The sequence below is a fragment of the Pollicipes pollicipes genome, unplaced genomic scaffold (genome assembly GCF_011947565.3).
Source record: "Pollicipes pollicipes isolate AB1234 unplaced genomic scaffold, Ppol_2.1 Scaffold_5724;HRSCAF=6776_pilon_pilon_pilon, whole genome shotgun sequence".
Classification (NCBI taxonomy): Eukaryota; Metazoa; Arthropoda; class Thecostraca; order Pollicipedomorpha; family Pollicipedidae; genus Pollicipes; species Pollicipes pollicipes.
In genome coordinates, this window is record NW_023596746.1 from 37,014,181 (window position 1) to 37,028,541 (window position 14,361).

The window sequence follows — 14,361 nt, forward strand, 5'->3', positions numbered from 1 at the left end:
GCGCAACACTCCGGAGGTTTCCATGAGGCTTTCAGTTTACCACAGGTAAGCGGTCAGGGAAGTGTAACCCACTCTTACTCGGGACTGCTTTCCGGCAAGAATTTCTTCATAAACCAGCCCATGTGGCCCCCCACGCCATATGCACGCAACTTCATGAGAATACCGTGATGCCAGGTGGTGTCGAATGCCCCGTCTATGTCAAATTAGACAGCTAAAACATGTTAACGGCGCTTAAATGACTCTCGAATCGCTGCATTTAGCATAACCAGGTGTTCCAGGATGCTTATGTTTTACCTTAAACCACACTGAGAGTTAATACGCGCCTGGGTGACCGGTTGCACACCCTACGCTCGGCTGGGGTCAACTTGACCCCCTAAGATCTCAGGAACGAAGTGGGATAGAGATCCCAAATGCACAGGGTTTGTTGGCTTGTGCGCGAACTCACTTAGGTCAAAGTTTGAGGTTCCTATGTCATGACAATTGGGCCGCATAAGATCAAACAAGCTCAAACCCCAAGATGGTCTCCATTGTCCCCAGAACCTAGATACCTGTTCTAAGGAAAAGTTCGTGTGCTCATCTAAGGTCAGCGACCTTGTTTGACCTTTCTAAGGTAATGGTGACCAAAATAACAGAAGACTGCTTTGGGTTTTGCATTGAAATAAGCGACAAAGGTTACGCCAGGCAGTATGCTCCTGAAAAAGAAACCTTGACCTGGGTTGATTTAGGTTAGTGAACCATTACGACCTTTAAGAACTCCATGGAAGCTGTCTAATGCGGTTCCCGTTATCAACCAATTCGAAATGAGTACCAGGAACCCCTCCATGCAGCAAACCCGAAAGTAGCAAAACAGGTTGGTTTTGACCTTGGTCTGACCTTCATACCTGACCCTAAGTCAATTTAATTCCGTAAGTCAGTTGTTGCGTTGCCTGAAAAGGTATTTCAGAGATGTGTGGCTTAGTCTAACACTCCGATGTTCCATCAGATTGAAGATTTCTGTAGAAACTGACTTTGCTGAATCCATTGCCTGACTTTGACCTCCCGTAGGTCAGCGACAGTACAGGATACATCTAATTTGTTGATACCACACGATGCGCTATTCATATTTCTACAGCTGGGGCAAATTTAGCGAGGTTATACTGTGTCGTTCAGAAACCATGTACGAGAAACCTCGGACGGGCCAATCTGACCCCCACTTGAGCGCGTGTCAAAGGGCACGTTGCTTGTCTCTACAAAATACATAAGGCACGTGCTGATATTTTTGATACAGCTTGCAAACGTAAGGCCTCGTTGAGATGGGGCGGTAATGCGAAGCGTTCGTGCCATCTTTGCCAGCCTTTATAATAGGTATCATTGTTGGTTTCCTTCGCTGCTTTGGAAACATGTCGGATTTCCAAATGAAGCTGAAAACCGTTAGCTGGACCCATAGCTTCTGAGGGCTGAGGTTTGTGGCATCTCATTTGCGATAGTGTCCCGTCATGGTGGCACATTCCGTGCGTAACGCAACGCTGCCTTTAACTCTTCCATGAAAAATTGTCGCATTATATGAGTCCCCATTCTGGAACCAAGATCCACAAGGCGTTTCTCGCATTGCACCTTGCGCCGCAAAAGCCTTGGATAGGATGACCCTAGATCATGACGCTGTGACAGAATCCGTCCCAGCTCTACTGTGTTGGTGATAGCGGTGCCCCTCGTCTTTATTCTTGGGGCAGGAGTGGACGAGCACTTTCCAGGAATTCTCTGAATGGGTCTCCATTGCCACCTGTCACGTGGTCTCACCATGAGCAGCGCTTGGGCTTGCGCACTACCCTTTTCGCCTGTGCTCTGGTAATGGCACAAAGTGCTCCGTATTAGACGACTGTTCAAAATGTTTAAATGCCCTCTTCATTTTAAAGGTGACTTTTCTGAATGGCTCCCACCACGAGGGGACTGTCAGTCGCCGTGGCTCGCGGGACGTCAAGGGAACACATTCCCTGGCCGCCGTAACAACAGCTGTGTTGACACGCTGCATCAGAGAGGTGGTTGACACTCCGACTGAGGGACGCATTTCAATGGAGCACTCAGCTGTGAATGCCGCCCAGTCACCTAGTCGGAGGCTCCATCGTGGTGGTCGCTGGGTGAACAGCACCACGGTTTATCCAGACGGGGAAGTGATTGCTTCCAAGCGGACAGCTGTCAACATGCCACGAAGGCTGGCTATAAAGTGCTGGCGAGCAGACCAAAAGATTGATAGCTGAAACATTATCCGAAGACAGTGAAATGAGGGCATGGTGTCCGGCTCACACGTCCAAAGAGTCATTCAAGCCTTCTGTCCGGGACACACGTCCAAGGAGTCGTTCAAGCCCTCTTCCTCTGCTGTTTGTACCGTCACAATCCTACGTCGAGTTATGCGAGTTAAAATCGCCCAGGACCAAAAGCACACTGATGGAAGCTGATTGAGCACAGCCTCCAGTGGCGGGCCATGGGAGTCGTCCGTTGGCGATAGACGTAAGGATCAGACTCTCGGCTCCATAACGTCCAACTCTATAGTTACAGCCATAGCTCGCAATCTGTGCGAAGTATGAGCTTAGGACAGGGCACATTGGTGCACACTAAAATGGCTACGCCGCCATGGGCGATAGAGTGCGATTTTACATCGTTCTTGTGCATGCGATATTTTTTGATGACTTGGTCTGCGTTAGGAGAACGCTTCATTTCCTGCACGCACGCTATCACTAGGTTGTGAATGAACAAAAACCGTTGTAGGTCAGTGATATTGGCTCTACGCTCGCGAACGTTTCATTGTAAAATTGAGCACGACATGGTGGCTGTTAGCCGACAAATAAGAAAGCGTCAGTGATTTGATAATATGACTTGGCTCAGGTTCTGGACACAAACGGGTCCCACAGCATCAGCTGACCCAGAGTGAGGACTGGGCCGGACCTTCCGGCTCCCACCGTCCGTGGGAGATACAGGCCACGGCGGGACCCGTTTCGCAGAACGGCCCTGAGCGGAAGACGATGCGTTGTTCGGCGCACTCACACCAGTAACTGCGGCGGCGGGGTCGCGGGCGGACCCATCACACCCGTCGAGGGAGGCGCGGTCGCCGGTGTCGGTGTTGCTGGAGGTGGTGGGGAGCGCTGGCCCGAATGTGTCGTACGAGCTGCGCGTCTTCGCGTTCACATGTCCAGTGTATCAGGCCAGCCTGCCAGGTAGTAGGGGGATGACGACCAGCAGGAAGCCTCTCCCCAGCACGAGCGGGGCTTGCGCACCCCATGGAGATGGTTGTCGTCGACATCCGACCTTCAGCCTAGTGCGCCTCAGAGAGCTCTGCTTGCCGGGGGGGGGGGGGGGGGGGCAGGACAGTGTTGGTTCCGGTCCCGCTGTTGCCGGGTCGTCCTTCAGGGGCGGTTGCTCCCGCTTGAGAAAGCGGGGCCGCCGAGGAAGCCCACGTGCCCCGGACACGCCGAACCAGGATCCGTCCGTGGTGCTTTCTTTCCCCAGAGGGGAGCAGGGTAACACACACAGGTGAGACAACCTGTGGGGAGCCCCCATAGCCACCGGAGCGGACGCAGCGCTACTGCGCGCGGCCGCACCAGCGACCGCGGCTGCGGGAGAGCCCGCCACGTTTGCTACAGGGGTGGAGGAGGTGGTGGCCGCCTGGGGTACGAGTACTGAGGTGATCATCTTGATAAAATCACCCATCGAAGTAATGACTTAGTTTTCAGCAAGAAATAACTGGCAGTTTTGCTCCCGTCTGGGAGTCGGAAGTGCCGGTTACTCTGCCTGCCTGTATATTGTGCTGGCTGTAGGTGGCTGTATCGTGATCCTTACCACATTTGGAGTACTTGGGATACTCCGTAACGCATTCTTAAGACTGGTGCCACAGGGACGCGCACCTAGTGCACCGAGAGTCTCTTCGACACTTGTCTGCAACATGGCCAAAGTTCTGATGACGAGACCAGCGGACTGGGTCTGTTATGTATACCATGACTGAGTCTGTTATGTATACCATGACTGAGTCTGTTATGCATACCATGACTGGGTCTGTTATGTATACCATGACTGAGTCTGTTATGTATACCATGACTGAGCCTAAATTGTACCCTACTTGAGCGTTTGGCTTTTGGCGGAGCTTTTGGTTTCCCAACCTCCTGGAAGGTCATTGGAACACACAGTCCCGCATCACGGAGAGGGGTAACTCATGAGGGAAGTATTTATGATGATGATGATGAGGAGGAATGATGATGATGAAATGATGAAACTGATGATGATGATGAATGCTAAGCCAAAATAGCATGATGAAAAGCGGTCACTAATAGCATTGGTATAATCTTAAGTGGAAGAATTGCTCCAGAGAAAACAGAATTATCTATTTAACAAACATGTTTATTATAACGTCTTTGTTGAATTGCGTCCTGGATCGATTCTAAGACAGCACCCATTTGTAGCTCTTCAATCTCTCGAGAGGTAGTCTGCGACGGCGCTGAATGGGTGCCGCACCAGACATCGCTCGGTGCTGGTGTTTTGGTCTTTTCTCGTTGCGTTCTTTCACATTTATCCGTGAGTTTAAGGTATGTTGGTTCATATACACACTCGATTCTAGCTTAATTCTTAAGCCTTTTGATTACAAATCATATTTCTGAATGTAGAAAGAATGCATAACTTTTTGAACTTCGTAGCACAAAACGTAATTCGTGTTAGAATCTTGCAAAGCTTGCACAACAATGGTTGAGAACCAACTGACAGCCGTTATATCTAGAAATCGTACCCATGAAGACAGGTAAGAACGACTCGACAGTTACATTTGTCTTGACCTTGAACGCTAAATGGTAAGTGGAATGGCAGGATGTAAATGAGGCTATTATGGTGTTATGGATGACTGGGTAACCTTGAAATGGTCTGCTCCAAATAGAGCGCACAACTTCACAAGCGTGTAGCTCAGAAACTAGAGGGTTTCAGGTCTTGAGAGAGATAGGACAATAAACGGCTCCAAATGCTGTTCAAAATGTATATTTTGGTTCAAAGCCCCATGCAAACGTGAAACACTTCCTTTAACACCCGCCCGGGTGGCCGGTTGGATGCCCTTTGCTCGGGTGGGGGTCAATTTGATTCTCCTGAGATCTCAGAAACGAAGGGGCCAGATATAAGAAATCCATAGGGTGCGTTGGTCTGTACGTGAGCTCACTTAGGTCAAAGTTTTACGTTCCTAGACCATGACCTTCGGGTCAAATAAAGTAAAAAACGTCAAAGCCCAAGTTGGTCTCCAAAGTATTCCCAGAACCTAGACACCTGTTCTAAGAAAAAGGTCATGTGCTCATTCAAGGTCAGTGGCTGTTTTACCTTTGTAAGGTCATAGTGATCAAAATACTAGAAAACTGTTTTGAGTTTTGCATTTGAATAAACGACAGACTACGCTAGGCAGTGTATTTCTAAAAACGAAATGTTGACCCGGGTCCTCTTAAGTCAGTGAACTATTCTGACTAATAAGAAGCTCATAGAAGATGTATAATGCAGTTCCTGTTACCAATAAATTCAAAATGAGCTCCAGAAACTTCCCCACGCAGCGAGCCCTAGAGTAATACAGCATGCTGGTTTTGACCTAGGTCTGACCTTCATATCTTGCCCTAGGTCAATGGACTTCGGTCACTCAATTGTTGTGTTGCCGAAGAACGTATCTCAGGGATTAGTTGCCTCGTTTAACACTCCGTTAATTAATTTGATTGAATGGTTTCCTAGAAATTGACTTCGCTAAATCCTTGTCCTGACTTTGACCTGCCGTAGGTCATCGACCTTACAAGGCACGTCCGAATCTTTGACACCAAGCGATTCGATATCCACTTATCTACAGCTATGCAAAATGTAATGCGGCTACGCCGCGCCGCTCAGAAACCACTCTGGAAAAACCCTCGGGGGGGGGGGGGTGGCAATGTGACCTCCACCCGAGCGCGTGCTCAAGTTGATAATAAGAATGATAGCAATGTATATTGACCATTTCAGGGAGTTTTCCAAAGTTCAATCGTTTCATGCAGACCTGCCACAATGCGTTCTCACAAACAGCTGCCACACTTTGCGAAATTGAAAGGGGAAAATGTGATTATGCGAATTTAACTATTTCATATTTCCACTTGTATGGAATATTGCATATATGGCTTGAATATCCACTTGTGTCACTTGCAACAAACGATTTTTTCCAGGGCTGGATAATGTGATGTCTGCAAGTATGTAAAGATAATGCTTTACCACAATAGCCATTGATCCACCGAAATAGTTGCTTCTTTGCCTCACATTGCGCCTGCTAACAAGTCCTTTCTTGTCGGTCACTGACATTAAAGTTCCTTTCCATCCCAATAAGCTCTCAGCAGTCACGAAAACAGGTGACCGCAAACTTCCATGACAACGTCTTAGCAACAAAACCATAGAGCACGTGCCACAACACATAAAAACCGGCTGTATCTGACACAACCTGCACTGATCTTCTCCCCATCGGTTTGTTATATATCTGCTTCAGCTAAGATAGTAGATATTGGGTATCAGCGAACAGAAGCAAAAACAGACTCCTCTGGATGAACGTAATCAACTGGCATTTTTCTAGTAACCGTTTTGGAAACAACTGGTCTACAAGTAATAGTATCAATGGAAGACTATAACTGCCAGAACTCATCAGCATACGTGGGCATGATGACCCGCCACGGAAATGGGCTAACCATGGCTTTCGTTAGCTCAGAGGCTGTGTAGGTTCGTAAACATTGGATGGAAATCCAACTACCAGCTTACCCACCCAAAATGCTGGCACCACTATGGTTGCGCCAGCGTCTGATTTCTGACCTATATCTAATTCATCTCGTCTTCAATACGGCCGTGGGTCCGGACTAAATATAAGTTCGATATCAACAAGAAGGGCCCATTTGATAAGAATCTGCAGGTGAAACACAGCATGGGCAGATCATACCGAGCTATTTATATTTTTCAGAGGTTAGGTGTCTCCGCCACTTCTGACTTTGCTGTATACAGGTACTCACTATTAAGTTATGGGCAATGATCTTCAACTTAACTTATAATTGTATTGGCTGTAATGAAGGTAGGGGAGTATACTGCAGGCATGCTGTTTGACTTGCCTGCAGTGTGTGAGTCATGTGGTGTGAAAGCAGAACACATTTTCATCAGAATGCGTGACGGTATGAACTATTTATAGCATATGTGTATGTGAAACTAACCTCAGGCACTGGATGCAACCTGCTTAAGCCATCAAGTGAGCTTGAGGGTCGAACAAAATGTAGCTTATGGATGTTAACATATCTCTACATTCACCTTAATCGATAAATAGGAACGCAATATCATGAAAGACATTTCAACAACTTATGGGATGAAACAGAACAATCAAATCAAGCCCACCCATTTCCCTCTCGATTACGGCTTCGGTATTTTGTGACGACTTCCCTGAGTTACAAACATTTTTGTTTATTTCCGAATCGCAGCCAACACTTTGATACATCAAACACCGTATTTTGTGACGACTTCCCTGAGTTACAAACATTTTTGTTTATTTCCGAATCGCAGCCAACACTTTGATACATCAAACACCGAAGCAGTAGTGCAATCTGTATTCCAGTTACCTGTTTGATCTTCAGGTTTACCTGCAGCCCCCCGGCAAACACGCATGTTTGCTCCGCCCGTAAAGGCGCCTTCACTCATAAAGCACGTGAAACTCCGCATGCATCCCAGTGACGTTATGGGGTACTCCGGCCGTTATGAAAAGCAGGGCCATTCAGTTGAGCCCCCCGCCAGCGCGCTGACATTCCTTCAGCACGTGATGGCGTAGAGCCGAGGCGTCTTTCATACAGGCGTTATGAACCCTCATATCATGTGTCATTGGGTCTTTACGACGCACTCAGCTGCTGGGGCTATATGACGTTGCCTGCCTCTCTGACCCTGGCAAATGGGGCGGGCTCTGCGCTGCGCACGGCCTCACAATTATACTCTCGGTACTCCGATACTTCCTCTCTACCTCTCAACTAAAAAGATCGCGTTAAGCACCATGCTAGGCCCAAGTCGTTGTTTCCATTCCGTATGCGAAAGCACAAAATCATGCGACGAAAGCGCAACTTGAATCCAAAGCGCGAATTGGGCACGCAGTCTGTGAAGCGATAGCTCAAAACGTGAGCACGACTGATATCTAGAAGGGTCCAATCATCCATTTCTTGGTGCAATAGCAAACATACTTGTCTACCTTTACCATCTAACATGCTCCACAAATTACCAGGATGTCTATAAAGAAAACCACTTGACCCGGAAGCCAAAATAAACAGCAAATCGTTGGGGTGCTTCTCCACACACTGGTATTGTTTTAAATAAGACATGGAGGTTGAAATGCTACCCCGAACGTATTATTAACGAACGCCTTGTGACCATTCCCGAAAAAAACAAGGGAAGACAGCAGAGACCAACACATTTCAGTCTTGAAAAGCGATAAGACGACTTCCCCCAATTTAATGGCAAATGAATGACCAGTTTTATTTTCGGAAACAATAAGAGTTGTTCGTATTGTTCAAGACAGTTTGGCAAACACCAGCACTATTGCTGCTTTCATTGACACCTATGCTTGAATAACGCTAACGTTTCATTCTAGAGGTCACCAAGCTGACACATGTAAGGCAAAGTAGTGTAGATGAGTAATCTTGCCGGATATTGCTCAAAGTAGAAGAGCCTGAACTCCTCCGCCGCGGGGGACCGCGGGGCGAGAGGGGGAGAGAGGCAGGTGTACCCTAAGTAAAACTTGGGAACTCTGTGGTGCAAGCCATGTCAGGTCAGTTACCTAGATAGGTCTCAGCTACGCTAAGTCGGGTAGAAGCCTTTTTGGGTGCTGCGTTTTCTAGAGATGCGCTTTATTGTGGCTGCATCTTCTTTATCATATATTTTTACGCAACGTTGTCAATATTTTTCCCTATGTGCGGTATGAGTTCTTCATAGGTCATTGACCAAAGTTGACCTTCGCTTTCAGTTTTATGTAATATGTCCTATGATTGTGTGATGTGCCTATAGTTGCCATTGGAAACATTTATTGCGTCGTTTTTGTTTTACCTTCGAGTGACAAAGCTCATCCAACGTCCTAGACAACATGCGCACTTTTAGCATAATTTGCATGTTTTATTTCAAGGGTAGACCTGAAAACGTCGCTCCCCAAACAACATGCAGCATTTTGCCACGAAAGGATAGCGAAGGTCATTAAACCAGTTTTGCCCTAAAATGGAGCCAGATCGACAGCTGGTAGGCCGAGGTCAAACAACAACATTATGTAATTATGCGTCGATCACAGCATTGTTGTCTATCGAATCTCCCAGTCTTGGAAATAATGAAACGACAAAGATGATTTATGGGTCACCTGTATATAAGTCATCATACATTATGGATGATCCAATTACCCCGTGATCATGGCCCAGAATTGTGAAATAGCATGAGCTGAGGTGGTTCAAAGGTGTATAAGCTATCTAAAGACGTTGTGTCTGTCTAGTTACCTTTATTCTGTCAATGTGTATAGCAGAGTGTATATATTTGCGCCTCAAACCGGCGTCAGTGAGAGGGCTTATAAATGGTTACTGTCAATACACGCTGTCAAACCTCTCCTTTTCCATTCTGAGAAAAGGCCCACTATTCCATTCCAAGCCTCTAATTATTCCATTCCATTCTATCTCCTATATATTCTGAGATGCCGTAAGAGGCCTTGCGCGTTGGTGGTTGAAGGCTCAGAGCAAACCTTAGAGTTACCAATGGCTCCCATGTTATGGATTATCATTTTTGTAATTTTGCATATTCATCTCACTAGTTCAATATGTATAACTATCATCATGTTTCACGAAAACAGAGCCCAACGAAATCAAACGCCTTTGGGGAGTTAGTCACTTGGGCATTATGACCCATTTGAAGGTCCACCTTTAACAAAAGATCGGTATGTACAGGCTCACTGAATGACGGTCTTGCATTCCTTCGCAAAGTGCACTGCCTGAAAATCTTGCAAACATTATCTCGGAACGTCGAAGCCATAGTGGTAAGTCTCACGACATTTTCGGGCTGACTTTACGTTATTTACGTTTACTTATTCCTTGGCAGTGTAAGCTACTAGGCTGCAGCCTGAAGTACTACTAAACCGCTGGCATGCGGAAGATCTATGTGAGACTTAAGAGGCCAAAATATGAATCGTTCTTTAGGAATGATTACAAAATTAAATGTTCCAGACATTCGATAACGCATCGACAGTTTGTGCCGACCATGGCGTGTACGCATAAGTATTACTCCTGGAATATTTCAAACAGCCGAAACCGTGTGTCGAAAGGACGGATTGATCAGACGATCATACTCGTCTTGTCGATTCGAACGGTTGATTCTTTGGTCGTTGTCAGGTGCTGCGTTTTCAGGTGCTGCGTCCTGGAGAAGGACTAGATGTTGGTGTTGCACGAGTCACAGCACGAACTATCTCCTTGGCATTGCCAACAACCATTTGTGATGCTGGTGCATCGTCTCAACCCTTGGTAAAACTATAATCGCTATTTGCCAACCATTTGTGATGCTGGTACATCGTCTCAACCCTTGGTAAGACTATAGTCGCTATTTGCCAAAACGGATTCTTAAACTGTGCACGTTCCTTGCCACAATGAACACTAGCACTATCCGCCAGAGTGCCGTGATGTGCCAAAATGTGCCGTGTTGCTGAGCCCCTGGCTGAGAATTCCTGAGCTGTGAAGTATGGTACACACAGTAGGTACAAACTTCTGTCAACACGGTGTTGGAAATGACATGCCATCGCAGCAGAGAACACAAAGACATGAATCAATACAATACGATTAAGATGTAACGTCTGCTAAGGCACGCAAGTGATAAAAGAACGAAGACTGTGTGTAATGTTTCACAACTTTCAAGGATCGTGATGACAAGACCAATTTATAACCACATTTTATAGTACGGATACTGTTCATACCTGATTTCTACCTATTGCAATATACGTGAGTGTTAAAAAGGCATCAGTTTTCGACTATTGAAACTCCGTTCTTAATTTCCGTTGGAATCTCGCCAGCACATTGAAATTAATAGTAAAATCGACTGCCTACTTAATGAGCGATTAACACGATTATGTGTTCGAAACTGATTCATCTGTGGATGAAAATAATCAGCTTACTAACGTATGGAGAAGGTCAAACTGTCTTCAGGATAGATGCAATACAATCATCCCAGCTGATTGGTTGTGTGACGAAATTTTTCTCATAATAAACATCATGCTCCCGTAGAAAATACCTCTCAAATGATACCAGCATTTTATCCCCACAACAATCATCACCGAAGATGACCTGAATGTTGTTTCCAAGTGTTTGATGGTCATATATCTGGTTCGAGTCTTGTTTGGCATGTTTGTGTTCGTATGGCATCTATTGGTCTCTGATAGGCTCTAGTTTGGCACGAACGTTTCTACATCGCTCTTTCAGGGCACATTAACTGAAGGTAAATTGCAACATCCGGAAATGTTTTTACTTACCTGATAATTCAGCACACTGTAGGTCCAAAAGCCGGAAGCCGAAGACAGCAAGCCACGTGAAACTCGGTCACTGCCACAGAGGCGACGCGGTCGCAACGTTCAGCACATCCACACCGGTCACGCAGACTGGCACGTTCACTGCCTCCGCGTGGGCGGGGCCCGCTCTGGTCCTCGTGTCGGCAGATCACGCACGCGCCGCACCCGCCGCCGATGCATGGCCTGCCAGGCCGCGGCCGTCGCGGCCGCCGCGAGCCTCCGCACCTTCCACCGCACTGCCCGGGCCCCGTCGGCGCCGGCGTCGCGGCCCGACGCCTCCGCCGGCGCCCGGCGCACCTGCTGGCAGTCACGCGCCAGCCGAGGCCGACGGGGCGACGGCCGGCGGCGGCGGCGCGAGCCCTGTTTATCGGTAAACACAGACACACATGCCCGCCGAGGGTACACAGGAGGCGGCGAGAGACGCGCTGGCGGCGGAGGAGCGCGACACGGCGCGCCGGGGACGGCCGGCCCGGTCGATAGCGCCGCGTGACACCAGGTCGGGGCCAGGCACCGATTCACGGCCGCCGTCGGCAGCTGGTGAGCGGAGGGGCCCCGGTCGCCGCCGCCGTTCCCGGTACGGCTCCGTTACGGCCCCTCCTAAGCGGCCGTCTAATGAAGCGACGTCACTGACCTCATTACGGCGCGGCGTCGCCCTGCCCCTGTTTGGGGAAGGCGTGTCAGTACGTACTGGGGTCGTGCCCGCAGCCGACGGCATGCAGGGGCCCGCATGTTGGCCCGGGCACGCGGCAATGTCTGACATCTGTTCAGCGGACGCGACGCGGTTTGAAATGGATGTCTAGCGGTCGAGTGGGAGCATGCTCCGCGCTGTTTGAGCCTTCGTTGGACAGTTAGCATGCTCTGCCTCCTGCACGTGTGGATAATGTTTGTGTCCGGTAAGGATAACATTTGACTTCTGACGGGCGAAAGCCATTTTTATTTGCGTCATCGGCAAGGGAGTGGCAAACATCTTTTCCCATACTGGGCCAGAGCCATAAAGCAACCTCTAGTGAATAGCCGGATGTCTGGTGAATCCAAAGGTGCTCGGTGGGAAGTCCCCAGATCTACTGGTTCTAAACGCGAACAAGTGATCTAAGACCAGTCCAAGCTTAGTCCAGATCATCGCATGTCGTTGACCTGGTCTGACCTAGAAGAGGTCATGTATGTCTTAAACTGAGCATCTGTGCTCATCGGTTATCCTTACATAATAATGGCGTACCCACCGGCACCATTTGCTGGCAGCGAAAAGCGGAAAGCCGGCATCTATCTTAACAATGATCTCTCGAAGTCCGCACAGATGGCTCCATGGCTTGGTGGCCAGACAAGACCTGGAGCCATTTTTCAAACTGCGCAATGAATGGATGGTCAGTGATGTCAGAGCTTATTGGACCGCCACTCGTATGTTTTCGTGCTCTCAGAAATGCCGCTTCTTGACGGTATGTTCTACTGGCCCGACGTGGAAGCCGACGCCGTGCAAGAGGTGGCGTCGTTAATAATATATCGGACGCACAGCTGGCGCATATCATATATCAGACGCATTTCTCGGCATGGCATGGCTCGCTGCTTTGGAACTAATGGTATGCCACCACTTGTGTAGCGTGGGCAGTGCACAAAGGACTGGGCGGCCTGCGCCGATCGTGGGCTCGCTCGAACAGGCAGCGAACCAGAGACACGCGCACGTCACACGGCAGGTCTCTAGAGTCGCTTCGCCCATCCCGGCCGGAGCGAGCTGCCGCACTACTGCCTGTGGCGCTATTCAAGATGATAACCAGCATGCCTTCATGGGCTACGGTACTGGCTTTAGGAATCACCTGAAGCAGCATATTCTACGGTTGAGACCTCAACCCGTGTGTGACCTGAGACCGCGTATCGCCGTGTGGCAACGTGCGCTGGGATGCCGAGCTTTGCGCACTTTCCTCCATGCAAACCCTATAGGCATAGCTTTGAATTATATAACGCTCTTGAGCAACTGGGGACCATGCAACCAAGTCTGCTGGTGACGCCCGTGCCTGACATCACGCACCCCACGCCCAGCGCTGGTCACCTTCCCCTGTCAGCCGGCCCGGTTGTTTCACTAGCTGGAGGCGCAGCTGCCCTGGCTGCACCACCCGAGCGGCGCATCCTCTGACCAAGCTCGCGGGCTTCCTTCTGCTCTGCCGACTCGTTACGTACATAGCGTTGTTTCGCCTGCCCCAGCGGGCCCTGTTGCGCTTGTTAGCTGCCGGTCCACCAGAGCCGGGTAATGCCGCGGCACGATGAGACCGCGGATACCCACACCTTCAAAGACGATGCCTCTGCCATGTCATCATAAGCACTGCAGTGTAATGAAAGCTGTAAAAAAAAAATGGCAGACGACTGAGTGCATGAATGACGAAACGATGAACAAGTATAACACACGCCAGTCGCATCTCCCATAGCTTTCAGTTCCACGATCACCCGTTGTACTACTGGTGACCATGTCATCTTGCACTGATTGGCAATCAGACCGTTGATGTGACCATTTTTTGTTAAATAACAGTAGTTACGCAAACCGTTTGACTGCAAACCACAGTGGGTTTGAGACCAAACATGATATAAACATGAACATCAACTGCAAGCTCCCCTGCTTAGAAACCATTTCATTCTCCAGACAAGAAAGTCATTAAGTTTGTCTTTTAAGCTGTGTCGCTGAGTCTTTGGTGCCTATGTACCTTGACTACGAAGTTCACTTCATTGACATTACTCTATATTATGATGGACCTGATCATTCACTGGTCACGGCATTTGGGAGCGGTGCCGTCGCGGGCCCTGCATTCATTTCAACTACCCGCGTGCAATCTAGCGCATTA

General features: G+C 48.6%; 1 protein-coding gene across 1 annotated transcript in view; it reads right to left on the reverse strand.

Moving 5' to 3' along the window:
* The window catches only part of LOC119103008 (uncharacterized), a 13,622-nt gene extending 6,510 nt beyond the window's left edge, over window positions 1-7,112 (reverse strand). Inside the window, exon 1 of the mRNA XM_037226457.1 lies at window positions 7,095-7,112. Coding sequence (XP_037082352.1) covers window positions 7,095-7,112 — 18 coding nt within the window. The remainder of the gene's footprint in view (window positions 1-7,094) is intronic.
* Window positions 7,113-14,361: the final 7,249 nt, after the last annotated feature.